This window comes from Brassica napus, chromosome C6 (assembly GCF_020379485.1).
Source record: "Brassica napus cultivar Da-Ae chromosome C6, Da-Ae, whole genome shotgun sequence".
Classification (NCBI taxonomy): domain Eukaryota; kingdom Viridiplantae; phylum Streptophyta; class Magnoliopsida; order Brassicales; family Brassicaceae; genus Brassica; species Brassica napus.
Genome location: NC_063449.1, coordinates 47,898,649 through 47,926,542, shown reverse-complemented (window position 1 = coordinate 47,926,542; position 27,894 = coordinate 47,898,649). Strand labels below are relative to the sequence as shown.

Genomic DNA, 27,894 nt, shown 5'->3' with positions numbered 1-27,894 from the left:
ATAAGTGAATCAACCCGTGACTTGAGACCCGGTTCTATTCGAGTTGCAGAGTCGTCGTAGTGGAGCTGTAGTCGCCGGGGAGAAATTAGGATGCTTCGCGGCAGAGGCTCGTGGGTCGGATTGGCGACCCGGTTGAGACACTACAGGATCCGACGTCTCTGCACTAAAGGAGAGAACGGTGGGAAGAAGACGGAATCTAGTGTTGTTGCTCAGCACAGCGAGACTGAATCTAATGTTGTTGTTTCTCGCTACGATGAGACGTACAAGAAACTGGATAAGCTCGATTTCGTGACAGCTGCGAAGATCTTGTTCACTGAACCACCCAAGAAGAATAAATTTGGGTACTTTCTCTGCCTTAAAGCTCACAACTTTAGAACTGTGTAAAAAAGTTAGCTTCTTTAGGCTGAGGTTCTGAAACTATCTCTTAGAGTAAGTTAGAGTTCTTGTGCTGGTTAGTTCATATGGGTTTTACTCGTGTGTTAGGCTTGACTGGCATGTGGTGCAATTCATTATCGTCTGCTTGCCCTCTCTAGGTATCTCTCAGTTCACCCCCTTAAGTATCTCTCCTAAGTGTTAAGGATCTCAATGTTGCTTTGTTTTCCTTGTAACAGCTGTGTATCTGGTTGCTCAATATGCTCGCCGTAAAATGAAGATCATGGACGCTGTCAGTTTTCATTTCTTGTTCATTACCAAACTGATATCCTGAGAGATATCTATGTTTTAATGGTTTCTGTCCTCCATGTCATTATCCTGGCCAATGTTGCTTGTATGTTCAGGAACTTGGGGAGAAGAAGAGTAAAGAAGATGAAAAGAAAGAGAAGGAAGAAGCTGAAAAGAAGGCCTTAGAAGAAGCAGCAGCAACCAAGTCTCAGGATGAGCTAATGGAGATGAAACAGAGACTGGGAAAAATCGAAGAGACAATAAAAGAGATTGTTTCGGAAGCAAAGAAACCTTCAGGGAATGCTCCAACCAAAACACAAGGAGACCAATCTACTAAACCCCCACCAAAAGAAGAATCAAAACCGAATAATGTGGAACAGAAGGGCAATGTACATAAGCCTGTTGAGAATCAAACAAATGTCGATTCTCCTAGGCCTCAGTGAGATTATTAGAAAGGAAACTTAGTTGGTAGATGAAGAAGGATTATACTCTTATGTGGGTGGTTTTGTTTGCTTTTGGAACTAAAGCATTAGTCAATGCAATTCTCTTATTTTGCTTGCTCGCTTCAGGATGATTACGTAAACGCAAGGAGTTAATTTACTTTAAGTTATTAGAACCAAACAGATAATAACATTTGGGTGCTGACACAACAAAAACCACACTAACAACTCACGCCTATTGAAAATGGTTACTTTGGTGTCCAAACATAGACCTGCCCTGCAGCAGTGGATCCTGCAAGCACCCCAACACTAAGAGGATGACAATGGATTCTGCAAGGAAGAACTTTCATAAGTGGGTCATGCAGTTCCTTCACTGTTCTCTTTAGTTTAGTAGAGATCACATCAATTCCTTTTGAAGGACGGTTGCCCACAAAGATGTATGAATCATCCCAACCCCACACTCCCCTGCAAATTATAAACAGTCGATGAGAGCAATGCCTACGTTTCATTTTCCCATAAAAATAGCAAGTGTGCCAGTGGTCACAGGAATAGTGCAATACCTGAAAGTGGAGATCCACTTGTTGGTAGTATTACAATTATCGTGATAGATCATGGAAGTATCCTCAAAATTGGCGCCACTTAGAATACCAATATAGTTGTCAACGCTACAAAGGAAACAAGGCAAGAGTTTCACAATCAAACACCAGACAGGGAACGTAAAACAGCCACTAGCATTCCACATTTTACCAAAACGCAGAGAGTTAATGAACCTCAACAAGTGTGGAGTATATACTAATGTTTCAACAAAACAAACAACATCTTTATGTGATTTCTTATAAACAAGTAAAACCGATGTTTGTAGTTCCACAAAGTAAATGTATTGAGCAGACTGAGGAGAAAAAAACGACAAGATACCTTGTAGTTGCAAGTGAAAGGCCAGTGGGTGAGAAATAAGCAGAGTGCACAGTTTTGGAATGAGTCACAGTCCTTAATGTTTTTGGTTTTGTAGCTCCCATGCTTCTCAAGTCCCAAAGGCAAGCAGTCCCATCTTTGGAACTTGTAGCCATGACATGAGGATTTTGCGGGTTGAAGTCTATAGTGTTTATCCTGTGTTCATGCAAACCCCAATTGAAAACTGACTTTCCTGCTCGGAGGTCCCATACATTCAACATTCCATGTCCCTCAGAGAAGTACAAGCTTTGCTCATCATTAGGCCTCTGGGAGAGGGAATATATAGCATCATCGCTCGAATAAACCAGATCAAAAACCGACTTTCCAACATCCATCAAACGTATGAGACCATCATAGCTGCTACTAATAACCTGCATCAACGGAAAAAAAAAGCTAAGTAATAACAAAAGAGATAACTTTCTCCAACCAAAGTTTCAATCAAGACAAAACTCGCCTTTGAGAAAGAGTTTTGATGGAACACTAGAGATGAAACTGGGGCAGTGTGAGGATGGAACAGATAGATCCCATCATCCTCCCCATCCAAATTCCAAAAGCCAACATTGCCAAGTTTGTCCCCTGCAGCAACCAGCTTAACGTTCTGGCAAGGCATGAACTTTACAACAAAAACCCTCCCAGGAACAACACGTGCTACGTTATTCGATTCTAAACTCAACGGTCCCGTGCCAGAACCACCCTCCTCAAACTCAATGCTCTCAGTCATAACCCCAGAAGCTTCCTTGTTCAAACAATCATCACTCTCATCCTTAGTAATTAATTTTCCTCCACAAGGCTTCTTGACAAAAGCTTCCTTCTTCACATAATCACTAGATGAAACTGACTCTGCCTTGTTAACATTAGACAGGCGAGAAGATCTTCTCCTAGTGCTGCTACAATCTATAGGAGAATCATCCTTAACCATAGAGTTACTCGCAGTTGTGCCCAACACAGTCTCAACGAACTTCTTATAAGAGCCCTCTCCACCATAAGCCTTATCAAAGGGAAGACGAGCCTTTAATTTCTGAGGAGGAGGAGCCATACGTTTGGGATCACCTGAGAACCGATAGGGTAAGCCAACGGAATCTGGATTCAAACCTCTGGTGCGTAGAGACTTCCGTATAACAATAGGCTTCTCCTTCTTCTTCAAAGACTTAGTAGATTCGTCTCGAGGTCGTTTCGTTGCGGCGGTGAGAAGAGAAGCTTTCGCACGGACGTTGAGAGCCGCCAACATCTCATCGTTCCGCCTGATGTTCTCCAATCTCTTCCGCTCGAACTCCGTCGCCATTCAAGCGTCAAAGAAAGTGTCTCTTCGCACTCGAGCTTTAAAGACCTAACAACAACACTCCTGATTGGTCGGAGAAGGAAGGGGCTGAAGAATCGCATTTGCCGCCAATAAAAAAATTATTTTATTGTTATTGTTTAAATTACTAAATTTTCATTATTTTGGACGGTCCAGATTTACTTTCTCCGAAACTAGAACGCTCGAGATATTTAACTTCAAAAGTTATTACATCTACAGTAGTAAACCAGTTCCAAACAAATAACACACTAACAACTCATGCTGATTGAAAAATATGGTTACTTTGGTGTCCAAACATAGACCTGTCCTCCAGCTGTGGATCCTGCAAGCACCCCAACACTAAGAGGATGGCAATGGATTCTGCAAGGAATAGCTTTCATTAGAGGGTCTTGCAGTTCCTTCACTGTTCTCTTTAGTTTCGTTGAGATCACATCTATTCCTTTTGAAGGACGATTGCCCACAAAGATGTATGAGTCATCCCATCCCCATACTCCCCTGCAAATAAAAAAAAAACAGACGATGAGAGCAATGCCCACTTTTCATTTTCTCATAAATGTGGAAAATGAGTGTCTCAATACTCATAGGTGTACTGGAACTGAGAGCTTATTAGGGTGTGGAGCAATACCTGAAAGTAGAGATCCACCTGTTGGTGGCATTGTCGTGAGATATCATGGAGATATCCTCAAAATTGGTGCCACTTAGTAAACCAATATAGTTGTCAACGCTACAAGGAAAACAAGGCAAGAGCGTAACAAACATTAGCATTCCACATTTAACCGATGCTGAAAAGAAGTATACACACACAAGGGAGCTACATAAAATCAGTTTCACAATACACATGTTTGACCTCCTCTAAGTTGTCGGTAAGCTTTACGAGATTAGTAACCATCAAGGATTTCTTTATGAGTAATTGATTTTAAACACTCAAGTGCAGTGTGCAACTTATATACCAAAACGCAGAGAGATAATGAACCTTAACAAGTGTGGAGCATATCTTAATGTTTCAAACGAAACAAACATCATCTGATTAGTAAAATAAAATTACCTTGTAGTTGCAAGTGAAAGACCAGAAGGAGAGAAATAAGCAGAGTGCACCGCCCTAGAATGGTTCACAGTCTTTAATGTTTTCGGTGTTGTAGCTCCTATGCTTCTCAAGTCCCAAAGGCAAGCATTCCCATCTGTGGAGCTTGTAGCCATGACATGGGGATTTTGCGAGCTGAAATCTATAGAGTTTATCCTGTGTTCATGTAAATCATCCCAATTGAAAACTGACTTTCCTGCTCGGAGGTCCCATACATTCAACATTCCATATCCCGCACTAAAGTACAAGCTTTGCTCATCATTAGGTCTCTGCGAGAGGGAAAATATAGCATCATCGCTCGAATAAACCAGATCAAAAACCGACTTCTCAACATCCATCAACCGTATGAGACCATCATAGCTGCTGCTAATAACCTGCGCCAACGAAAAAGAGCTTAGGAATAATAAAAGAGATAGCTTTCTCCAACCAAAGTTTCAAGACAAATAAAAAAATGTACCTTTGAGAGAGAGTTTTGCTGAAACACAAGAGATGAAACTGGGGCAGTGTGAGGACGGAACAGATAGATCCCATCATCATCATCTTCCTCACCCTGGCAATCCAAATTCCAAAACCCAACATTCCCAAGTTTGTCCCCAGCAGCAACAAGCTTAACATTCTGGCAAGGTATTAACTTTACAACCAAAATCCTCCCAGGAACAACACGTGCTACGTTATGCGGCTCTAAACTCAACGGCTCCCCATCAAACTCAATCTTCTCAGGCTTAACAACTTCCTTCTTCAAACAATCATTACCAGAACTCATAGGAGAATCATCATTCTCATCCTTAGTAACCATCTTTCCTCGACAAGACTTTTTGGCAAAAGCTACCTTCTTCACAAAACAACTAGATGAAACTAACTCTTCCTTTTGAACAACAGCATTAGACAGGCGAGAAGATCTCCTCCTAGTGCTGCTACTATCTATAGGAGAATCATCAATAGACTTACTCGCAGAACGCAACATAGTCTCGATCAATTTCTTACAAGACCCCTCTCCATCATAAGCCTTATCAAAGGGCAGAGGAGCCAACAAACGAGCCGATGATTTCTGCAGAGGCGCCGACGAGTACTGGGAAGGAGGAGAAGTAATACGTTTGGGAAAATCCGAGAACCAATTGGGTAAACCGACCGAATCTGGATCCAATCCTCTGGTGCGTAGAGACTTCCGCATAACAATCGGTGTTTCAGGCTTCTCCTTCTTCTTATACGATTTAGTAGATTCCTCTCGAGGGCGTTTGGTTGCGGCGGTGAGAAGAGAAGCTTTGGCTCGGACGTTGAGCGCCGCCATCATCTCATCGTTCCGTCTGATGTTCTCCAATCGTTTCCGCTCGTACTCCGTCGCCATTGAATCACCGTGAGGCAGAGAGAGAGAGAGAGAGAGAGAGAGGGAAAAAAGCAACTTCGGACTAAACCTGAAAGCCCTAGAAGAAAAGCAATCAAACAAGAAGATCCCTGATTGGTCGGAGATGGGCGGGAGAATCGCATTTTACCGCCAAAAAAAAATTATTTTCTTAATTTTACGAAAATGTCATTATTTTGACGGTTCAGATTACTTTCTCCGAACTAGAACACACGATACTGGCCGTACGATGGAATCTCTGTTTTGACTGTTATTAATCTCAATCGACGGTGTAGATTACTTTCTCCCAAACTATAACGCGCGATATTAGCCGTACGATTAAATCTCTTAAAAACTGTTAAACCCTACGAATCGTCGTCATTTCTCCTCTCATCTCTCTGTCAATGGCTCGATTCGTCAGATGTCTGAGAAGATCCGTCTTCTCCGATTCGTCCCCTTCGATTGCGTACCGGAACCCTAAAATCGGTTTACCCACGATTCAAAATCGGAACTTTTTGATCGGAGGGAGATGTCTAAGCTCGGGGAGTTACGTCTCAGAAATGCAGAAATCAGCTTTCCAAGGAAACATCTGCCGACTCATCCGTAATGAGATCGATTACGAACTCAATCACTCGCCTCCTCTTCAGGTAATGCCCAATAAAGCTTGATACTTTAAGCTTTCAATCTTAATTATTCCATTTCGGTGGCAGAAAGGTAGATACTTTAGCCTTCCTGGAATCTGAGTTTGGTATAAGAGTTATGTACATGTGATATGCAATACTTAGGTTGATACAGTGCCCTCTCCAGTTTGGGGATTGATCACTTTGATTGGATATGTTTGCAGTCTCCGAGCAGTTATGGTCCATTCACTGTGGAGGAACGGCCTGGAGAGCAGTGGATTAGCTTGAAGAGGAAGTATGGGGAGAAAGAAGACATTAAAGTTGAGGCGACCATGTTTGATAGATCAGTTCCGACTTCAAAGTCCACCAGAACTGAACCTGAGTTTATTCTTCACATCACTTTCGTTGTCAACATCTCTAAGGGCATTTCTGGTGAATCCTTGGAGATCATGTGTTCTGCTTGGCCAGATAACATTGAGATATCAAAGCTCTGTATTCGTAAAGGCATCAACAGTTCGCCGTCTTCCTACGGTGGACCTGAGTTTGAGTACGCTGACCTCATTCTTTTCTTTAACATAACAAAAAAAAAAGAGATATAGGACTACTATGCAAAAAGATGAAGTGATTGTGTGTTTGTTTTTGGTTGTTACAGGGAACTGGATGATGAGCTTCAAGACGCTCTTTATCAGTTTTTAGAGGAAAGAGGTATAAGCGACGAGCTTGCTGTTTTCTTGCATCGTTATATGAAGAACAAAAGTAAATTCGAGTACGTTAGATGGATGGAAAGCGTTAAATCTTATGTCGAGAAGAATTAGACATTAGTCTCTTTGGCTTTCTACTGCTTGGTTCCTCATAAATGCAGTCTGTATGTGAGAGTACTTGACTCTCTTTGATTTGGATATTCTCCAACTAATAAATTCAGTTGCAGTTTTTTTTTGTTGTTGGCTGGGTTCTTAGCTTACAGGTTGTGTAAAAACTACTCCCTGATGCATAATTATTAGCATGGACAGATCAAGACTGTTTCATTTTTACATGTTAGTGAGAATGGAATCGTGGTGTTTCTTGTTTGCATTGAAAGTGCTTTAAAGTTAAGTTTGTAGAATGATGACTTCTCGGGTAAGTTTAATTTTCCCCCTTAGGGAACTTGCTAGCTAACACTTGTGTTCGACTTTGGTGACTTCCGAACCAATTCTTAGTGTTCCTTAACAGAGGAGCAACTCCATGGATGTGTTCTTTACTTCTTTTTTTATTCCCTAGTGTGGATTCACTGTAAAACACCAGAAGTTAAAGGGACAAGCCAGCTGAATGCAATATACTATAGTTAGATGTGTGTTAATTCGGTTTGCTTTATACAAAATATTAGGAGATATAGTATGATGCAATTACTATATTCTCTTTTGAATTTGATTTGGTATCTAATAAGCTTTTGATTATGAAAACTGTCATTTTCTACAGAACTTTGGATCTTTTTCCACTATGAAACATGATTGTGTGGTATCTACATACAAATCTTAATCGATATGACGGATTAGGATAATCTGAGGGATTAGGATAATGAGGGATTAGGATAATCTGAGGGATTAGTAAAGGTAATTATTGTGCGTAACAACATGATTTCTGCATCGTTAATATCATGATTTGTGGGAAATGTTGATTGTTAATTGCAATGATTAGCTTTATTATATGATTATTATCACTTTAATGTAAACATCAACTTGATACATACCCCACCCAAAGCAGACTTCACAGAATCTTTGGGTTATAATTCAGTAAATCCAAGATAATAATCAATTTTCATAATAGATCCCTCTCGCCCACATGGTCACATATCATACAAAATAAAATATCAAGTAACAAGTGTTAAATTAGTATATGCATTAGTGCAGATAATTTTCTTGAGAGTTGTAATAGATTAGATTAGATTAGATTATTGGTTAAAATGGTGATAGAATTGTGAAATAATAATAGCGATGTGACTAGATTAGATTAAAAAGGACAATTTAAATTTAACTTTAATAGTCACATGGCGATGAAAACAACAACCTCTGACGAACAACTCTTCACTTGTGGATTAATGTCTGTTTCTTTTAACTACATGTAGGACCTCTCTTCGATAGTCACAGTGCATCCACTATATTTTTTACAAAAACGTAAAATCTTGTTTTGCTGATATAGGCTATGAATGTTAACTGCGGATCACCAATACGCACGTAGCGGTCCAAATATGTGTTTCCATTCAACACAATTTTGAGTTGATAAATTGTATATAAAAAATAAATATAAAATATGTAATAATACATAAAGCAAGAGTGCGGGAAGTGGAACGCACATCAAACGCAGTAGAAGAAAAAAAGGTGTGGTCTATGTACTGTACATGTGTTTACTTAATCGAATCTAATTTTTAAAACAAATAAAAAATATATTATATTTTTCTATGTCATATTTACACATGATTGTGTAATGTCTTCTCACACCTATTTTGGGTGAGCAACAAAAAGGGGAAACAAGCTTTGGAATTTTTTTTACATATTTGTTTTAAAAGAGCTATGGTAAAAAAAATAAGGATTATAAATTCTTTCTTTTAACTTTAGAAAGATGTTTTAAGTTAGTTTTGTACATTTTCTATTAAATTATTTTAAGCAAAAAAATTTAGAATAACATCAAAAAGCTTTATCATAAATATATCACATAAAAGTCAAAAAGACCAAAATATTTCATTAAAATGTTAAAATATACTTATACTCATATGATTAACTAATCTAGACTCAAATAAAAACTCAAATTGTTCGGATAATTTTAATTTTTTTGGATAAAAAGTATTCTAGAGTTTTTAGCTATTTCTACTTATAAATAATATTTTTAAATGATTTTGATTATTTTAAAACCAAATATAGTTAATATTTATAAATATAGACTATATCATAAAAATTTATGTACCTATTCGGTTTTTGGTTCGGTTTCGGCATTCCGGTTCTAAAGATATAGAATCCAGTATAACTAACATGATCCAAACCTAGCCTTGCTTTATGGTTGATTAGGTTTGGTTCCAGATAAATATGTCCAGACTTAGCTAAAGTTTTGAAATTTGAAAATACAATATTTTAGATGAGAAAATAAGTAAAAATGATTTTGTAAATACAATATTTTAGATGAGAAAATAAGTAAAAATGATTTTGTAAAGTTTTTCAGATAATTAAAAAAAATCTATAAATTAAATAAAAAGTTTCATATTCCTAATTTAAAATCACTGATATCTTAAAGCTTGGTTTGCAAAGTCTTCATGACTCTATTTATGTTGATGACAAAAAATATATATATATATATATATTTTCAGATATCTTAATTAATTTTGTCTAAAGACAACTAGCGCAATTATAATTTTTTAAATAAAATAATTGGTTATAAATTTTAATAATAGTATATTGAATTTCATATTTGAGATATATAAAATAACTTTTAAATAAAATTTGTATTTTTAAAAATTATATTATTATCACTGATATTTTAGTTTGTAAAATATAAAAATATTATATGTATCCCGCAGTTACATTATTTATCATACATGTCACCATTCATACTTTATTTTAACCGCTTATTTTAGACAAACCGCACTTGTCCCGCAGTATGCGTTTTTCTAACACAAACCACACTTAAACCGCACCGCACTAACCAATCCGTTTGTCCCGCACCACTCAACCCGCTGTTACCATTAAGAGCCATATTGTCTATTAATACCATATAAAATAATCCACTATACTATAGTTTATTGTATACATTATATATATATATATATATACTATTTCATATTGCATTCTATCAGTTGATTGACTAAAGTCAGTTCACGCCTAATAAATTGGTGACAATTTAGTGGGCAATAATGCGTATAACGTAGGACATGTTTTGGTTCTTTCGGTGACATACTCCACAATTTTTTTTGTAATTCTCATTTTGGATACACACTTTATTATGTAGGGTTACTCTCACTTGAACTTAAAAGATGACATATTCTTCACTATGAATATGATTATACATATTTTCTTACTATGATAGTTACACCAGTCTAATAATATATGTGGAATGGCTATCACTTTCTCCGTAATACAAATTAATACAAGTTTTGAGTATTGTACTACATAGGCTTAAAATAGACCTCAAATATTGAACTACACAACAATATATCAAGTAAAAAAGGCACAGCTTAATTGATGAAACTCTACCACATCCTGCAGTCAATCATTATATCAAACAAAGGTAATAATCAAAAGATAGTAAAAAACCGAAAAGTTATAATAAAGACTAAAACAAGATGACAATTAATAGATCATAGCTTAAGGGTCAAGTCAATCTTGTTAAACTGATTATGATCTTCTTGCTTGCTCTTGAAATATTCAATGTTACTGTTGGCGACTTCAATGTGAAATTTCTCCGGCATCACCTTTCCCATGTCTGGTTTCTGGTGAACGCTCTGTTTGAAAACATGGCTTAAACTCGCTGTTTGTCTTCCTAGATAAGGATTATGGATCGTTGAATGAGCATGAATCCCTAGCGTTGATCTGTTACTCGGCGAGCCATGTAACGGTAACGATGCCATGCTCGCGAATCTGCTGACTGAACCGTGGCCAAACGCAAACGCTGAAGAAGGAGAGGAGGAGGAGGAGAGACTCATCTTGTAGTAGTGTCCGCGTTTGGCTAAGGTACGTTCGCGTTTATGAGCGTTTTGGTGGCCGCCTAGTGCTTGTGAGCTATAGAACTTTCTTTGACAATAATTGCACGAGAACGTTCTTGGATCTTCCAAATGTTCGTGACGGTTAGGATGATGATGAGAAGTCGATGATGAGCTGGTTTTGAAAGAATCGATGAGATTGAGTTCTGATGAAGTCGTACCACGTGGCAAAAGGGTCAAACCTAACTCAAGATCTTGATAACATCGTTTCTTGATTTTTAACATTTCTTGATCTCCTTTGATGGAAGGATCCATGTATACTTTGTGTGTATAGCCTACAGATAGTATATAAAGAGAAGGAAAATAAAAGTTTGATATAGATGTTATGCTAAGTGATGTGGTCGTGGGAAGTGAAGTGTGAGTTCTATTTATGGAACTGGAGGGACATGTGACCTTTTTTAAAAAGTGAATGATGTTTAAAGAAAAGAGGACACTTTTGATGTGTGCAATCTGACCTAGAGCTACAGAGCCGCACATGTAACCGTATAGTAGTAGACACTAGAAAAAATTAATGTTGTAATAATTTGAAATTATTGATATATTTGGGAACATGAATAATGAGTGTTCATGATTTCATGTTATACCTATTGTAATAAATACCATAAGTAGCTCTATCTTTATCAAATGAGTTTGTCTTTGTTGACAGTTGCCATCTTGTTTCTCTCTTTCTTTTTCTAATTTTCTTATATTTTTTGTTCGTTATAAAACGTTTCTTTTTAGAATCATAAACATATATATACACTATACAGTATGTACGTAGGTAGTTCCATTCATCTAGGGTTTAGGTGAGACGTTTGATTCAAAAACCCAAATGAAGAAGCTGTCTTTATTTGTTTAAGTGTTAGGTAAGTTAGCACTTTGGACAAGGATTATGAAGCCAATCAGATTTCCCCGACAATCACTTTCGTCTCAAATATTTTAACCCATTCTCCCGTTTTCGGTCGAATGTCCAAAACCAAAAAACACGCACATCAAAATCACATAAAAATGTCATTAATCATTGTTTATATTATATCATACATTCGTTCTCGTTAACTTACAGAACCATCCACCAAGGTTAATCTAACAAAAAGAACAAATGATATGAGATTCGATTCATAGATGTTGGAGAATGTCTTTAATCGAGCTTCTCTTAGTTCTCTATTGTAAATGCCCTTTAATCTAGCTACTGGATGAAATGACTTCTGAATTGCTTTCTTCCAGTAACTATCCTATCGAACCTTTCAAGACTTTTTTGTCTTTCGAAATTTCAAGTTCTTTATCACCACTGCTTCACATCGTAATACCGTATGCTTCAGTGCGAAGATGTTGATAACGTATAAATTGCTTGTTTTTTTTTGTTGTCTTTTTACCATGAAACCACTCATTCTAGGTTAAGCAAATTATGATTATGATATGGAACATCTGAACTTTTTATTTTTTACTTACGATACCTACATTTTTAGTATTAAAAAAAAATCTATTTCTTGAGATATATGATTGTTTTTAACTGTAGTAATGTACTAATTAATAAATTAAAATATTGATGGTTTATATACATACGTAGATTTATACTAACATTAAAGACAATCTCAGTTGATGATATAATATACATTTGAAATCTTAAAGCTTTGTTCTGCAGTAAATAATATTACGAGTTCATTGTTAGTAGAAACAACAAGTAAGTGCGATCTTTAGACATAGTAAGACAATCAAGTTACGAACTGGTCATACCGGTTCAATCGACAGTGCATTAAAATGTGATCTTATCACCAACATATGATTCCCCAACATCTATTTACTGATTTCTTTTTAAAATAAAAAACATTCATCTGCTGGAAAATAGAAACCATCCAGCTTTAGTTACAAAAGTACATCTTTTGTTTCATCATAGTGACTTGTGAGGTGATGTATTTTGTTTTTATGTTTGCTTCGTCTAATCAATTTAGACAGTATATCTCCTCCTAGATTACCTTGTCGGTCCAACCTCCACACCCCAAAGATATATGGACCACCCTCTCATTCTTTATTATCCCCAAGAAAAAGGAAAAAGAAAAAAAGAAAGAAAGAACATCCATGTTTAATAGAAGCATAGTTTGTCTAAAACTGCATACTTAGTAATCAAAACAGTCTAATAGTTTTTCTTCTTCATATGATTGACCTTTTTAACATTTATATAAGCCCATCATCCCTCCCTGTTCCTATATCACGAAACAATGGGCTACTCTCTCATTCAAAGGCAAATGAGCCATAAGTTCATATATGGTTTTGCACAAGTCATTCAAAGGCAAATGGGCTACTCTCATTCAAAAACCTTTTTAACATTTTTGGGTGTCCTTGTCCATTTATATAAACTCCAAGCTCTGATTCTGCTTCTATAAGACTGTTTCTACATCTTAGAAACTAAGTTACAGTTATATCATACTTTGCCTTTAGGAACTAGATCTTTGCCGGATGAAGCTAAGGATTAAGAGGCCAAAGTCACCTCCTCCACCGATTAATTCAAACCTCGTTTTCATCATACGCACGCAAGGGCGATTGATATCCTCCAATGGTTTTCCTTTTCCACTTCACTTGGTCTTTTTTACTCTTGTTTCATCTCTGAAAGTGTCCTCATGATCCCTCCCTCTTCCCAGCAAGAAGAATATACACCCAAAGACCACGAAGGTTCTTAACAGTTTGCAACAAAGAAACACGTTTACAGGTGTCTTTGCCAGAGCAACTGACTGTTTGTTTCAAAAGCTTCTCAAAGTGAAAGATAATCATCTTTCAATAGTGAAACATTATATTTTCCATGCTATTGCTTGATTGAATCTGTAATGACCTTTGAGTCTAACCTTTGTTTTGACATTATTTACTCCGTTATGAGCTCTGAGTTTAGCCAATGTTTTGCCATTCTTGTAGATATATACCCGAATGAAAAGAACGTTAAGGACCTCATATTCAAAAAGGGACACACAAGAATAGAGGGTATTAGATGTCCCACATCGTTTAAGATGTGCATCCTTGGGAAATATATATGTGATGTAGCAATCCTCCACTCTTGAGCTAGTTTTTGGGTGTGAGTTAGGCCTAGATCAGCAATCCTGTTCCTCTTGTTTCCTATTCAATGTACAAGAGAGCTTACTCCATGGTGTTCTTAATTATTCCAGCTTCTGTTTTCACCCTAGGCACTAGGAGAACACAATATTATCTTTTGCATAGAACATCTTGTGAATGAGATAGCAACGGTTGATGATCATTTCAGAGAAGTTATGTGATTCTAGGGACCCTTTCAACAAGCCCAAGGCTGGTGTCTTGCATGGTAAGAAACAAGTTTTCAACGACAGAGGAGATACTGGAAACCGCGAAGACAAGACCAATGATCTCATCAGCAAAATGAACTAGAAGCAGTCAGGAGAAATCGATATAATTGCAAGCTACTTTGGTATATGTATGAGGCAAACAATATTGCAATTTTGATTTATAAAGAAAAAGCATTCGCAATATTTTTGGATTCAGAGGTTATATTATAATGATATATTCTCTGCTGTCAGAGATTATATTATACACATAGTGATGCAAACAGAGAACACATGGCGAATGGGATTTGAATATTTATAATGGATCATCTCCTGAAGCTCCGCTTCTCTTTGGGTGCTTCATCTTCCTCTGGCAGCTTCACGATCGTGTATGTTCCTGCTCCGATCAACGCTCCAAGAATTGGGGCAGTAAGGTAAACCCAAATGGCTCTGTAATTGTTTGCTGCAATGGCTGGACCTAGTGTTCTTACTGGATTCATTGACGCAGAAGTTGCTGGTCTGTTTATCATGATCAACAAAACATAATCATATATCTATGTAAGAAACAAGAAGACAAATGTGACTTAGATCCGTCTACTGAGTGATTTTACCCAGCTATGAGTATGTTAAGCATGACCGTTGCTCCTACGGCTATTCCCGCCAACTCTCCCACCTGTCATTTTATATTTTTGATTTTCAGACGTGTTTCAACTGTTTTGTTCTTTTAAGATTTTAGTGTTTAGTGTATATTTACAGCTCTAGTGTCGGTGGCCACGGCAGTGACAACAAACATAAGGTTGAAGCTGATTATGAACTCCAAAGCGAAAGCTTGGCTGAGACCCACCGTTGGCACCGTTACGCCACCGCTCATCGTTGGTTCAAACACTGCTTTCAGTGCAAACGCCGCACACAACGACGCCATCACCTGCGCTCCGATATACACCGGCACCTATTTTTTTTTTACACATTTAATTACTTTAGTCACTAACAAATAACATTCCAAATAACTAAAAATAACAAATCGCTTTGAATTATCAAATTTTATAGTATATCTTAATTAACCCATATGTGTTGCGTGTGCATGTGCATGCTCACGTGTTTCTCAGTAACATCCAAAATTTTATAAAAGAAATTAAATTGAAGTAACTGACGTTTTGTCAGTAACATCCAAAAAATGTAGTAAAAGAAGTAAAGAAAAAGTAACTGACATGTTTCCAAGGGAAGTGTTTAAGAGCAGCAAATGCAATGGTGATAGCCGGGTTGAGATGTGCCCCGGAGATGTGACCGGTCGATAATATAACGATCATAACGGCAAGACCAGCCGAGGCAGCACATCCTATAAGCGTGACCGCTCCATCTGTCTTCTGATTGACAATCGCCGTGGCTGTTCCGGCGAAGATCAGTATCAATGTCCCAACAAACTCTGCTCCCAACTGTAAACATATGCATATTAGTAAAATGAATGCATCTTTAATTGATGTGCTTATATATGGAAGGGTAACAAGTTTAGTTTGTATGAACATGTACCTTACGGTAGAGGGAGACGTTAGGAGGAGGGAGAGCGCAAGAGACTGGAGGGAGTCTTCCATCTTCAAGTGCCCATTCATTGTCAACATTGAAGCATTTGCAGCTTTTTAGAATTGACTTTGGTGTGTATTTACCATTATGTCCATTCCTCTTTCCTTCAAAACCTCCAAAGAGCGGTGCTCCTGGAGTTCCCGGCGTTGTCGCCGGTGTTGAGGGCATTGATGGTATTTCCTCGTGATCCATATTGGAGAGAAAGAGAGAGATGGAGAGATAGGATGTTTGAGGATATAGATTGTTTTTTCTTTTTTTTTTATTGTTGTGTGTGGTATAGGGATGAAGAGGATGCGCAGGCTATTTATAGGAGAAAATATAATATATGAGAGTTGACTTATGAGTGAAGGGATCCAAAAGAGATGATTTTTTTTTTTTGGTTTGGAGTGAGTGAGTGGGTTGGTACTCCTCAATTTTAATCCATGTGTCTTAAGAAAGACTCTCAGCATAACATGAAATGTTGCTATCTTTATGAGAATGGGTCGTGTACCATGTTTTTTTATATCTCTACGTACATGATACATGTATCGTAATGTGTTAAAGAAGCTTTAAGCATGAATGAATCATTGTAGATCGCTTTCTCTCTGAACATGCATTATTTGCTTAACATTGTTATTCACCATGAGAATCGAATACTTGGGTGTTTGTGTGTGGCTGTAAGTTGTTTAGCAAAGAGAATGATTATAAAAGCGATGGTTCCTAACCTTTCATTGTCATAATCGACTCTTTTTTCCTTCTTTTTTAATCTTTTTGGATAAATATTTGATGCATGCAACAAAAAAGTTTTTCCTCCAAGGAATACGTTTGTTTCTTTTAACACTTGTTTATTGCTAATCGAAAATAAATTCTATGATAATAAAGATGACAGAAGAAGGCAATATCTTACAAGCGAAAAACTAAACAACTTCATAGAGTGTGAAAAAAACTTCACACAAAGAGTGAAGAAGAAGGAGATCAAAAAGATTCGGCTCAGTGAAAAGACTTGATATATAACTGTGCCGCCTACTCTGATGATTGTGAGGCCATCTCGGGCCATACCGAACAATGTGAGAGTGAAAGCCTTCTCCAAAGAATAAGTTTGTAGTCCCTTATTCGCATATATAACTTGTCTAAGTATGTTTTTTATCCCTAACTGTACATTACCTACTATTTGTAAAGTTTTATAAACTATAGGTACAACTATAGGTCTATACATCCGAAGAATCTATACCGCATAGGACTAAGATAACCATTTAAATTTCGTCCATTCCCTTAAAGCTAAATCACATTGGCTCATCGAATATATGTGGTAACACTGAATAATCAGATATAATCATATATATATATATATATATGAAAACTCTGTGTGTCAATGAATGTGGTCGCGTTGGATTGTTTGGAGTGGATGAACAATTCAGAACCGTTCAAAGATGGTGAAGCGACTGTTTGTTCTAAATCCCAACGTCACATCGCAGAGATTCTACAGATATATATAATACGATGTTTGTATTAAAGATGAACTTTTTTAGTTCTAACTTCTAACCGTATTCCCTAATTCAGTTTCGTTACTCTCTATTTTGCAGTAGTTCTCTGATTAATTATATTACTTTCATATGCAAAATCCTACTATATCTTCGCACTAGCATATATGATATATAGTGCGTGTGTGTTAATTAAAGTGCTAGTGAAAATGAATTAGGAGTAATTATTTTGATTGCTTGCTTGCGTATGAAAGAATGCACATAAACTGAATGGGAGACAATTGATATGATATTGAAGGGGATGTTTCAAAGTGTAAAGGAGAGGAGGAAGAAGAGTCTAGATAGAAATGTTGTAGGGTCGAGAAAAATTGTCAAAAAGTTCGGTCTAAATAATTTTGTCCCTCACTAATCGTGGCTACCATGAACTGGTCAACTTTATTCCATATTTTTTCTTAATTTTCTGTTTCTTTAAGAAAATAAAATAGCTGGCTCACTTCACTGTAGTCGTTGAGTCTTATTTTGTCTTCTCCTTTCTGTTTCTCAATTTGTTTGATTAGCATAATTGACATGATGTTTAAAACTTTTAATCAGCGTTTATGATGTGGGACTCAACTCTTTCTGATAATATTTATCTGTATGGATGTACATAAACCACTGTATGTTGTATGAAATCACAAAATATTGTGGTATATTCTGCCATACTCGCCTAAAACTTAGAAAGAGAAACTTATATAAGTTTTTTAAGTCGGACAAAAGAAAAGAAACGTTATAGTATAACATGAAACTCGTCGCGAGACTGTTATTTTTAAGCCACACAATTAAAGCAAGCGTGACAATAGTGGTGTCAAACAGAAAATGTGATCTCATTATTGTGTTCGATTATTGGATTGGAAAAATTAGTAATCATTATTTTCGTCCCAAATAAACTCTTCCATGCATTACTCATTTTGGGAAACGCTGTTGTCACTTATGTAAAACAATGCAGAAATTCAAACCCTACATTTTTTTTTTTTGAAAAAAAATTCAAACCCTACATTCTGAACAACAAAATAAATAAATCAAAACCTTTGTTTCAGAGTATAAGATGTTACACCGATTCTCTTGTATTTTTGATATACAAAAAAATTGTGTTAAAGTATTTGAAATTCCGCAATTTTTTTTGTTAATCAAGATCTGATATTTTCAAGAACATATCAAAAAACAGTATACAAAATTAACGTGTCTTATACATGTTATTGGGCCTAGTATGAATGTATGATATTCTCCAACTCAATTGATTTACATTTTATTGTATCTATACTATTAAAGCAGGATACTATTGTCATAATTACCTTAGGGGCATGTTTCTTTCACTAACATTGCATATTTCATTAAGGGCAATTAAGTAATATTAATAACAAATTTATATTCGGTCATTATTTTTGGATCCAGCCCAAATCAAATCTCTCTTGGACCATTTGGGCCTATTAAAAAATCAGATTCAATTCTCACTTTTTTTTTCCCTTTGGACCATTGAGTCCAAGTTCAAATAATTTTTTTTCAACTATTCTTAATTATTATTTTTTTCTTTTCTTAATATAATTTAAGCATTCATAAAAATAATTGATTTTTTTTATTGAAAAGTATAAATTTTTATTAAAAGTATATAATTTTTTAATTAAAATATTAACCCCATAATAAAATTAATTTATCAGAGTTATACCAAATTAATTTGTGTTTACTAAATATTTGTCAATTGAAAAAAAAAACAAAAATAAACCCGCGCTTTGAAAGCGCGGGTCAAAATCTAGTTGCGCTATTATATTTATATGCCTAACGAACATTTTCGTTAGTAAGTCACAAAGAAAAACATATTACCAAAACAATGAGCTTAAACGATAAGAAATAAGTTTAACATAAAATTCAAGAGAGGACAACCGATGGATTAATAGTCCTTATGTTACTTGAAAACAAATTGAGAAATATTGAATAACAAGCCTTGACAATCCTTCCTTCTCAATTCCATCATTCATTGATCATCCTGACTCATGTAAGACAAGAACAAGCCAGCAGAGTAATAACATCAGTTATGTGAAAATATGCAACGCTAAAAAAGATGAAAATAACACATCCCTAAATTTATGTGTGATTAACAGAATAATTTGCAAAAGATATTGTACATACCATTTAAGTTCGTCTGAGTTTGAGATGTCTGATATTGTACATACCATTTAATTCCTTCTTTGAGTGTGGCTTCTCTTCCATGTGCAAAATTCCAAAGCGTTGGAACTGCATACCGGCCACTTGGGTTAAACTCATTCAGTTCCTTGAGTGCTATCTTCACTGAGTTCTTCACGTCTTCTCCAAACTCTTCGCTCAAATTCTTCAGTTTCTCATCTTCATCATCCACTATTTCCTGCAAAATGACCCACATGTTACCAATAACCAAAAAAAGACATGTACAAAATGAATACTATGAAATAATATGAATGGAGCAAGTGACATAGAAAGCCTTCATTCCATCTCCAGTCCCAACGAATTTGAATGGGTACCATGCTGCATTATAGACTTCTTCCTGCCATTTGGAGACAAGCCCAGCAGCTTGTTCCAACAGAATGACTTTATCACTGAATATCTTTTCGAATGATTTAACGAATGACTTATCATCAACTTGGCCAATCATCTTTACTCCTATCGTTATCTACCACCGGATAAATCTCTCATTCCCTGCAGAAAAAAAAAGAGAAGAGAATTACATGTGGAAATCCAATAAAAACATAAATATAAAAACATATATATATATATATATATATATATATATATATATATCACTCAAGAACATGAAAAGATTTATTTTATTACGCTAATCAATTCTTTGTATGCTTCTTGAATCTCAATATTGCTTTGCTGTTCTTTAATGCAGAGTGCCGAGTTCATAGCCTCTATAATCCTTCCAACTCTTCATTCTTCTCATTGAGTATTTTCTTGAACTCTTCGTCCTTCACCTCCATTGCTTTTAACAGCTCCTCACTCATTTTCTCCATCTCTTCAAAAACGTTTTTAGATATTTCATCTTATGAGCTTTCATTTAAGTCATTTTTTAGTATGTTCTTGGTTGCTTCATCTTCCCTGCTTTAAAGTCTGACAGCTAAAACTGTGATTTTCAAAGCACACAAAGTTTTTAATTAATGGAACCTCTGCATGTAAAGCGATAAGAAGTCGTATCGTTCTTTTCCTGATTATTATTTTCGTTTTCAAAAAAAAATTAACGTTTTTTTTTAAATATTATTGCACCGCCTAGTTAATTAATTACCAAGAAACTGAAACAATTAAGAACGGTAGTCATTAAGTAAGGTTTAATCTAGTGTATTAATAGAAGGACCATTAATTCACATATTTCGTAAGCCCAATGCATCGTTTAGGTTTAGTGGGCCGGGTCAAGTTCTTAACCAAACCGAAGCTTTCCAGGATATGAAAACAAGCAGCTAAGCTTGAATCGAAGTGATGCTCAGCAGTCACGATGAGACGTACACGGACAATCTCGATTTCGTGAATCCTACAAAGATATTTTGTCCAACTGAATCATCAGCACGATGAAATTGGCGTCGAGCTTGTTGTTTCCGAATCAATGGCGTCTCTTAGCATCACCACCGCAGCTTTATCTACAAGCTTTCGTTTTCTCCACAGGTAAATAAATGCTTGATTTGTTTCATCCCCCCTGGGTTTCGTTCCGGTTACCTCTTCTCTATTCTCTCACTCTTGTTTCAGCCTCCTCCACTCCAAAGTCTCCCACTTTCTGGTCTCCAACCTTGCGTCAGTGTCGGAATCTTCAGACAGCTGTTTCTCCAGTCGTCACTTCAAGCTACTTGCCCACTTCCTACATCACTCAGAAGCAGATTGAAACCCCTACCTCCCCGGTAAAGTTCCCACCTTTGAATGCAAGTATGGAGCTTTGGGTTCCAATTTTTGTGGGGACTTAACCAACCAAGAGAGTTTTGGTTTTTGTGCAGGAAAAGCAAGGGCCACCAGTGCAGGAAAGTTTGGGAGCTTTTCAAAAACTCCCCATGGTGATGCCATCTATTGATTTGTATTCTTCTGCTCTCAGGAAGTCCAAAAGAGTCCAACCTACTAAAGGTTGTAACTTGATTCCTTTGTTCACAGATTCATTCGTTCCAGACCCTTGAGCTGAGCTTGTATCCATTTTGGCAGGCATTGCTAATATTGCAAAGCGAGAAAGGAATAGAGGTGCTAAACAGCTTGATGCACTCATGAAAGTAACTTCATTTTGCATCCTTCCCTGTGTTCCATTGAAATTCTGAAACGATTGTTGTCTTACCAAATCAGAAATTGCTATCTTGTTTAAGGAACTGGCTCTACCTTTAAAAGGATATATGGAAAGTTTTCCAAGGAGGAGACTCTTGCATCCATATGAGCGGTCTCTTATTGAGTTGACTCTTGGTGATGGAAAGTACGAGGAGGTATCTTTATTATGCATGCCCTCTAAGACGCATTACCCTGCAACTGATTCAAGCGCATTGGTTTATAATTTTAGTTGTTCTTAGGTGTTAGGAAAAGTTGATGCTCTGAGGAAGAAGGTACAATCTGTTGGAAAGGAACATGCTTCCCTCTGTGCTAAGGTAAAGAATCCTCAGTTCTATCTGTCAGAAATAGCTAATTGTATTTTTCATGTTTAGTTTATCTCACATAGGTTGTAACTGGTACTTCAATACTAAAGGCGTTACAAGCTTCTTAACAATTCCATTGCTCCATCTTATTCTATCATATATCACTTTAGGAATGAGATCTTCTGTTTTGTTTGCAGGCGTTGTCAAAGCGAGAAGCAGAGGACCGGTTGAGCGAAGGTGTGGAGAAGCTTGAACTGGTTTTCCAGCAACAAGGAATAGCTGTTGATGAATTGTTAAGCATAGCTAAAGTTTGTTGCCTTTTTTTTTTTTTTTTTTTTTTCTCTTCCAGTGGTTTGATCTCTTTGACTTAATCGTTAGAGTTGTATGAAGAGAGTTAAGCATCTTGTAGGTATTGAGAGCGATGCCAGTTGTTGATTTGGAAATGCCAACTCTTTGCCTTGTTGGAGCACCAAACGTTGGCAAGTCATCTTTGGTGCGCATTCTTTCAACAGGGAAGCCTGAGGTTTGCCTTATTATCCCAATCTTCATATATATTTTGATAATAACTTGCACTGTGTCTATTCCTTATATGATTTTTTTTTGGTTGTCAGATTTGCAATTATCCTTTCACCACCAGAGGAATTCTGATGGGTCACGTCATTTTGAACTACCAACGATTTCAGGTAATGTTACTTGCTTTGCTTCGTCAAATCACATTCCTCATGATTTTTATTGTTAAGTATCTACGTATTGCAGGTGACAGACACCCCTGGGCTTCTCAGGAGATGTGATGGTAAAATCTAGTTCTCTTGTGGATGCATGGTTTTATGATATTTGATCAAGTTTTGATTGTTTTTATTGGGGTTGGTGCAGAGGATAGGAATAATCTAGAGAAGCTAACTCTTGCTGTACTCACTCATCTTCCAACCGCGGTTCTATATGTTCATGATTTAACTGGTGAATGTGGGACTTCTCCTTCTGATCAGGTAATCATTTGTTTATGGCTTCAGTGTATTAATGTGCATATGGTTATATTATTTGAAATGATCTGAAGAAGACAAAACATGTGTGTGAGCCAAATAGTTGGGGTCTGATTATGTTATATATATTTGTTTTGAGGGCATTGCAGTTTCGAATTTATAAAGAAATAAAAGAAAGGTTTGAGGATTACCTGTGGATTGATGTTGTGTCCAAATGCGATCTGCTGGGAGGCGGCTCTCCGGTGATTTACGCCAAAGAAGATGCAAGTAATGATGAAGCAGAAACCATTAGGTACAGGGAAACAGGACCTGATGGATCAATTCATGTCTCAGTGAAAACAGAACAAGGTCTCAGTGAGGTATGTAATTAACCCTTCCAGAAATATTTGACTAAATAAAATGAAGTGTGTGTGTTTTGAGTGCTCTACATGGCTTGCAGCTAAAGAGGAGAGTGAAGGAAGTACTGAGTAGTGAGATGAAGAAGATCAAAAGTGAAGTGAGAGTTGATCCAACTGTTGCTAGTTCTTAGAATAGAGAGAGATTTTGCCTTTTACCAAAACCCATTTTAAGCTTTTTCTCACTATTTCTTCTTTGTTTTTATGTTTCTTTAATAGGATTGATACGTTAATGCATTATATATCCAAAGGTTAAATAATTGATAACTGTTTATAGACATATAACTCATTTTCACTTCAAATAACTGAAAACTTGTTTGTAATTTAGAACTGTTTGGCTATTTAAGTAAGTTGAGTGGCTTGATCTATAAATAGTGTATGTTCATGAGAGCATTATACACTATTAGCCAGATGGTCAAATAGCAAGAACAGGCTTAAGGTAAATGCTTTACTCTGTTTTTCCTCCCCTGCCTCTCTCAAAGACTTGGTTCCCAAGCAACTTAGAGGTTTCATTTTTTGTTGTAGAGTTTTAAAGAGGGAATCTATCTTTCACGGTTCGCTCTCTGCACACCAAGATTCTCTCTTTCCCGTGTCACGTAAGTTTTTGATCCTTCTTTGTTTCTTTCCGGCAATACAACTTGCTCATTCTCGACTCCATTATGCCGTAGTTCTCCCATTCCCGTGTCACACAAGTCTTAGCGTTTCGTCTTTCCTTCGTAAACTTTCCTTACGTCTCGATTATGTTGGTTTCCCCTGAAAGTTCTCAAGCCTTAGTTAGTTGATATGTGCTTAAACTCGTAAGCTAAGGCTTAAGATTGCTAGTGTTTCTTGGATTTACGATCTTGCTTTTCTTGGGTGTGTGTATGGCCATTGATGTTACGATCACCAATGACTGATTCTCTCAGTTTCCGGCGTAGAACTTTCTCAGGAACCTATAGTTTCGGATTCTCCATTAGCTTATGATCTTTCTGGGAGTCTTAGCTTTTACACCGTTGGCTTGCCTTTTTCAGGAGTAAAATAAAAAACCAAGAAGAAGATGGATGCTGTTCATGAATTGCAGAGGAAAATAATGCATTACAAACGAAAGACTAGTCGTCTTGAGGATGATCTTTTCCAGAGGGATCAAGAGATCATACGTGCAAAGTTCACAATATTGCAGGTATCTATATATATACACATTTTAAGATAAACTCATCATGTTTCACTTTTTTCCCTCTTAAAACTTGTAGGCTCTACCAGAACTAAATACTCCAGAGAAAGGCCCATTGGTTGACATAGTAAGAGTCCCAGGCTACCTAGACCCAAAGATGTTTGAAGCAGCGTGTCTCAATAACCCATCTGATGGTCGTGAGAAGGAAATAATGAGGAAGGATAGAGCATTACTTGAGGCTGAAACTCTGTGCAATGAGTGGAGAAGCAAAACCAGTAATGGAGTTTGGGAGCTTTACATTGAGGGTCCAGAACAAGGAGAAGGAGAAGACGACTGGGTACAAGCGGAGGCGCAGGATCTGCTGGACCTCAGAGAGAAATATGGTGATGAGCTTTACAAAGCTATTAAGATAGCATGGACTGAGTCACAAGAACGTACACGAACAGGAGTGCAACTGAAGCCTTGGGACTATGTAGCTGGAAGGGAGAAAACATTAACAGAGCTACTTGTTCCACTTCGAGAGAAGATTCAGTTCCTCGTTGTGAAAACCAGTGAAGAAGGGAAATAAATATATGAAAACAAACTATGGGATAATACCAATAATATGAGTCTCTTGCGTCAGTTTCCAGTTGAGATTGGTTTAGGCTGACTAACCTTACTGCATGCGTGTTAATAGGAAGTCTTAGCAGCAATCTTTCATGTTTTGAACTTTTTTTCTTCTTGAGATTGTTCAAGCATAATTCTTCGCAATAGGTATTATTTTCGATAATTATTTAAAACTTCTCTAAGCAAACTTCACTATTTTAATTATCGAGTTTGCAAGCATTGTAAGACTTATGTTGTGGTCTCTTATTATAACTTCAATAAGTGAATTTTGTCAGCTGGTTTGCTCTTTGGTCTTGTTTGCATTGCATCAATGGACTTGTAAATAATATAAATGAAATCAATTGGTCGTGTTCTTGTGCTACAGGAAGCAGATGCTCAAGGAAGAAGATAAATGTGGTCATTAGTCTTTTAACTTTTTATGATTTAACCGTTTAATTATGTTATATTGACAATTTAGCCGAAGTTTTTAGACTTTCGCGGTGACTTTTGTGTGTGTATTTAACTACGGTTTGTAAAAATCCTAGCGGTTAATTATATTCATCTCCTATAAATATGAATTTCGGTAAATATTGTTTTAGCAAATAATGCAGAAAGATGATAAAAATGCGACTTGAAATGAGCAGCGATCCTAATTAAGAAAACAGAAACAACAAAACTTTTTGAGAAACAAAAAGAAAATCGGATTCAGAATAGCAGGAAAACAAAAAAAAAGTAAAAGAATAAATAAAAAGAAAAATGAAGAAAAGTTTGATTTAATAATAATAAATATCACTTCTTCTCCTACCAATTACCCCTTTCGATAAACCACCACCACCACCACCCACATCCTCTGAAACCCTAGCCCACCACCAATCCAATCGCCGCCTACTCTTCCATCTACCAGGTTCGATTCCCCCCGTACCACCTCCTCCTTCGATTTTTCGATTTATCTGTTAGAAATTGAAATGTTTGATTGTATTGGATTAATCGCAGATTTGATGAAACCGGATCGGGTCTACCTCTAGATCCGTTCTAGGTTTTTTTCTCTAGATTCTCCCTCCCACCATGTCTCTGTTTCTAAAAGACGACTCGATTCAAATCCGCGAAGTCTGGAGCGATAACCTCCAGGAGGAAATGGATCTGATCCGCGAAGTCGTCGACGACTTCCCTTACGTCGCCATGGACACCGAGTTCCCCGGAATCGTCGTCCGCCCCGTCGGAACCTTCAAATCAAACGCCGATTACCACTACGAGACCTTAAAGCTCAACGTCAACATCCTCAACATCATCCAGCTCGGCCTCACCTTCTCCAACGAGCAGGGCAACCTCCCCACCTGCGGCACCGACAGCAAATACTGCATCTGGCAGTTCAACTTCCGCGAGTTCGATCTCGACTCCGACATCTTCGCCGTCGACTCCATCGACCTCCTCAAGCAGTCAGGGATCGACTTCGCGAAGAACACTCGACAAGGGATCGAGTCGAGTCGATTCGCGGAGCTGCTGATGTCCTCCGGGATCGTGCTGAACGGGAACGTGCACTGGGTCACGTTCCACAGCGGATACGATTTCGGGTACTTGCTGAAGCTCCTCACGTGCAAGAACCTGCCTGATTCGCAGACCAGCTTCTTCGAGCTGATCAACGTTTATTTCCCGACGGTGTATGATATTAAGCACCTGATGAAGTTCTGCAACAGCCTCCACGGGGGGCTGAACAAGCTGGCGGAGTTGCTGGAGGTGGAGAGAGTTGGGATCTGTCACCAGGCGGGGTCGGATAGTTTGCTCACGTCTTGTACTTTCAGAAAGCTTAAGGAGAATTTCTTCGTTGGTCCCTTGCAGAAATATGCTGGTGTTTTGTATGGATTAGGTGTTGAAAATGGTCAGGTTGCTCTCTAATATCAAAATAAAATAAAAAATTCAAATAAAAAGTCCTTAAAAGTTATCATCTTTTTTTTCTTTTTACATGAGGTTGTATTGAATACACTGGTGTCCACTGCATGATCACAGATTCGTAGAACTTTTGAAAATTAGGATCATAAGTGAAGAGGGATTGTATAGACTTGAAATCTGTGTCTAAAACAAATTGATTCGAACCCAGTTTTTTTTCTTTTCTTACAAGACCGTGAAGAAACTGAACTGGAAACGTTTTGGTTGTCTGAATAAACGATTGCTTTTGTCGGCATTACCCATTAGTCGATATTACTCAGGCCCAATATTGTAATTAGTGACCACGATTTGGGCTTTATAAGGCAAAAATGTTCCTTTACGACCTCTTACAAATTATACCACTGTGCCTTTGGGCTATAAGAAAAGTCCACGCTTAGTTGTTTCTTACGAGTCCTATAAGTTTGTGTTTGAAGCGATGAGGTTGGTCCTGTTATTCCTCCCGTCGCTGAGGCAGCTGCTATCCCAGAGGACATGGATCTGAGCTGACTCTTAGGAAGTCACGTGCTCACGGTGTCTTGATGAAATTGCTAAAACTGATTGAGAAGCGCGTGGCTCTCAGCTGTGTCTTGGTTGAAGACTATAACCAACGTGATTATGTCAAAGCTTGTTAAAGCTGTATGTGCTGATCATAACATCAATTTGCTTACTGTTCCAAATGCGAATAAAACCTTTAGTGAATAAGGCTGGTGTAAGTCTTGCGGATGGCTTGTTAAGTTCGTCTTATGATACTAACTAATTCCAAAAACCTATCAAAACTAGTAATCAACTTTATCTTATCAAATACTACCGAAGAGAAAAAGAAGGCGGGAACATGTCTGTTAGTAAAA

The 27,894-nt window shown here is 37.2% G+C and overlaps 9 protein-coding genes across 11 annotated transcripts; 5 read left to right on the top strand and 4 right to left on the bottom strand.

Moving 5' to 3' along the window:
• Positions 1-1,215, top strand: LOC106430702. Its single transcript, XM_013871490.3, has 4 exons — positions 1-341; positions 484-533; positions 612-664; positions 777-1,215. Exons 1-4 carry the CDS (start codon positions 91-93, stop codon positions 1,101-1,103), a joined length of 681 nt encoding a protein of 226 aa, XP_013726944.1. The 5' UTR covers positions 1-90; the 3' UTR covers positions 1,104-1,215.
• Positions 1,216-1,239: 24 nt separating this feature from the next.
• LOC106430701 (WD repeat-containing protein 76) lies at positions 1,240-3,431 on the bottom strand. The gene is made up of 4 exons (XM_013871488.3): positions 2,506-3,431; positions 2,016-2,422; positions 1,661-1,765; positions 1,240-1,565 (listed from the first exon to the last, which is right to left on the bottom strand). Exons 1-4 carry the CDS (start codon positions 3,331-3,333, stop codon positions 1,349-1,351), a joined length of 1,557 nt encoding a protein of 518 aa, XP_013726942.1. The 5' UTR covers positions 3,334-3,431; the 3' UTR covers positions 1,240-1,348.
• Positions 3,432-3,510: 79 nt separating this feature from the next.
• LOC106430700 (WD repeat-containing protein 76) lies at positions 3,511-5,835 on the bottom strand. Its single transcript, XM_013871487.3, has 4 exons — positions 4,887-5,835; positions 4,394-4,803; positions 3,974-4,072; positions 3,511-3,843 (listed from the first exon to the last, which is right to left on the bottom strand). Exons 1-4 carry the CDS (start codon positions 5,772-5,774, stop codon positions 3,627-3,629), a joined length of 1,614 nt encoding a protein of 537 aa, XP_013726941.1. The 5' UTR covers positions 5,775-5,835; the 3' UTR covers positions 3,511-3,626.
• A 295-nt stretch (positions 5,836-6,130) lies between these two features.
• On the top strand, positions 6,131-7,459 carry LOC106430731 (uncharacterized protein At2g39795, mitochondrial-like). Its single transcript, XM_013871522.3, has 3 exons — positions 6,131-6,415; positions 6,613-6,935; positions 7,041-7,459. Exons 1-3 carry the CDS (start codon positions 6,173-6,175, stop codon positions 7,201-7,203), a joined length of 729 nt encoding a protein of 242 aa, XP_013726976.1. The 5' UTR covers positions 6,131-6,172; the 3' UTR covers positions 7,204-7,459.
• A 2,934-nt stretch (positions 7,460-10,393) lies between these two features.
• Positions 10,394-11,660, bottom strand: LOC106357421 (zinc finger protein 1). The gene has a single exon (XM_048761643.1). It carries the CDS (start codon positions 11,586-11,588, stop codon positions 10,710-10,712), a length of 879 nt encoding a protein of 292 aa, XP_048617600.1. The 5' UTR covers positions 11,589-11,660; the 3' UTR covers positions 10,394-10,709.
• A 2,878-nt stretch (positions 11,661-14,538) lies between these two features.
• Positions 14,539-16,392, bottom strand: LOC106430774 (aquaporin NIP6-1). The gene is made up of 5 exons (XM_013871577.3): positions 15,899-16,392; positions 15,580-15,804; positions 15,126-15,320; positions 14,983-15,044; positions 14,539-14,890 (listed from the first exon to the last, which is right to left on the bottom strand). The coding sequence occupies exons 1-5, from the start codon at positions 16,139-16,141 to the stop codon at positions 14,698-14,700; spliced, it is 918 nt and encodes a 305-aa protein (XP_013727031.1). The 5' UTR covers positions 16,142-16,392; the 3' UTR covers positions 14,539-14,697.
• Positions 16,393-20,842: 4,450 nt separating this feature from the next.
• On the top strand, positions 20,843-23,668 carry LOC106430761 (GTP-binding protein 4). 2 transcript variants are annotated; one of them, XM_013871557.3, is made up of 13 exons: positions 20,843-21,075; positions 21,157-21,305; positions 21,399-21,522; positions 21,598-21,662; positions 21,753-21,866; positions 21,951-22,025; positions 22,211-22,321; positions 22,423-22,536; positions 22,625-22,696; positions 22,770-22,806; positions 22,887-22,999; positions 23,143-23,352; positions 23,433-23,668. In XM_013871557.3, exons 1-13 carry the CDS (start codon positions 20,982-20,984, stop codon positions 23,520-23,522), a joined length of 1,368 nt encoding a protein of 455 aa, XP_013727011.1. In that variant the 5' UTR covers positions 20,843-20,981; the 3' UTR covers positions 23,523-23,668. The 2 variants fall into 2 exon arrangements, with proteins under 2 accessions (XP_013727011.1, XP_022559812.1); XM_022704091.2 differs by having other exon boundaries at positions 21,017-21,075; positions 21,197-21,305.
• Positions 23,669-23,755: 87 nt separating this feature from the next.
• LOC106430763 lies at positions 23,756-25,418 on the top strand. The gene is made up of 3 exons (XM_048761642.1): positions 23,756-23,984; positions 24,399-24,547; positions 24,618-25,418. The coding sequence occupies exons 2-3, from the start codon at positions 24,425-24,427 to the stop codon at positions 25,104-25,106; spliced, it is 612 nt and encodes a 203-aa protein (XP_048617599.1). The 5' UTR covers positions 23,756-23,984; positions 24,399-24,424; the 3' UTR covers positions 25,107-25,418.
• Positions 25,419-25,779: 361 nt separating this feature from the next.
• LOC106430762 (probable CCR4-associated factor 1 homolog 6) lies at positions 25,780-27,067 on the top strand. 2 transcript variants are annotated; one of them, XM_013871558.3, is made up of 2 exons: positions 25,780-26,027; positions 26,117-27,067. In XM_013871558.3, the coding sequence occupies exon 2, from the start codon at positions 26,189-26,191 to the stop codon at positions 27,014-27,016; it is 828 nt and encodes a 275-aa protein (XP_013727012.1). In that variant the 5' UTR covers positions 25,780-26,027; positions 26,117-26,188; the 3' UTR covers positions 27,017-27,067. The 2 variants fall into 2 exon arrangements, with proteins under 2 accessions (XP_013727012.1, XP_022560804.1); XM_022705083.2 differs by having other exon boundaries at positions 25,885-26,027; positions 26,149-27,067.
• Positions 27,068-27,894: the final 827 nt, after the last annotated feature.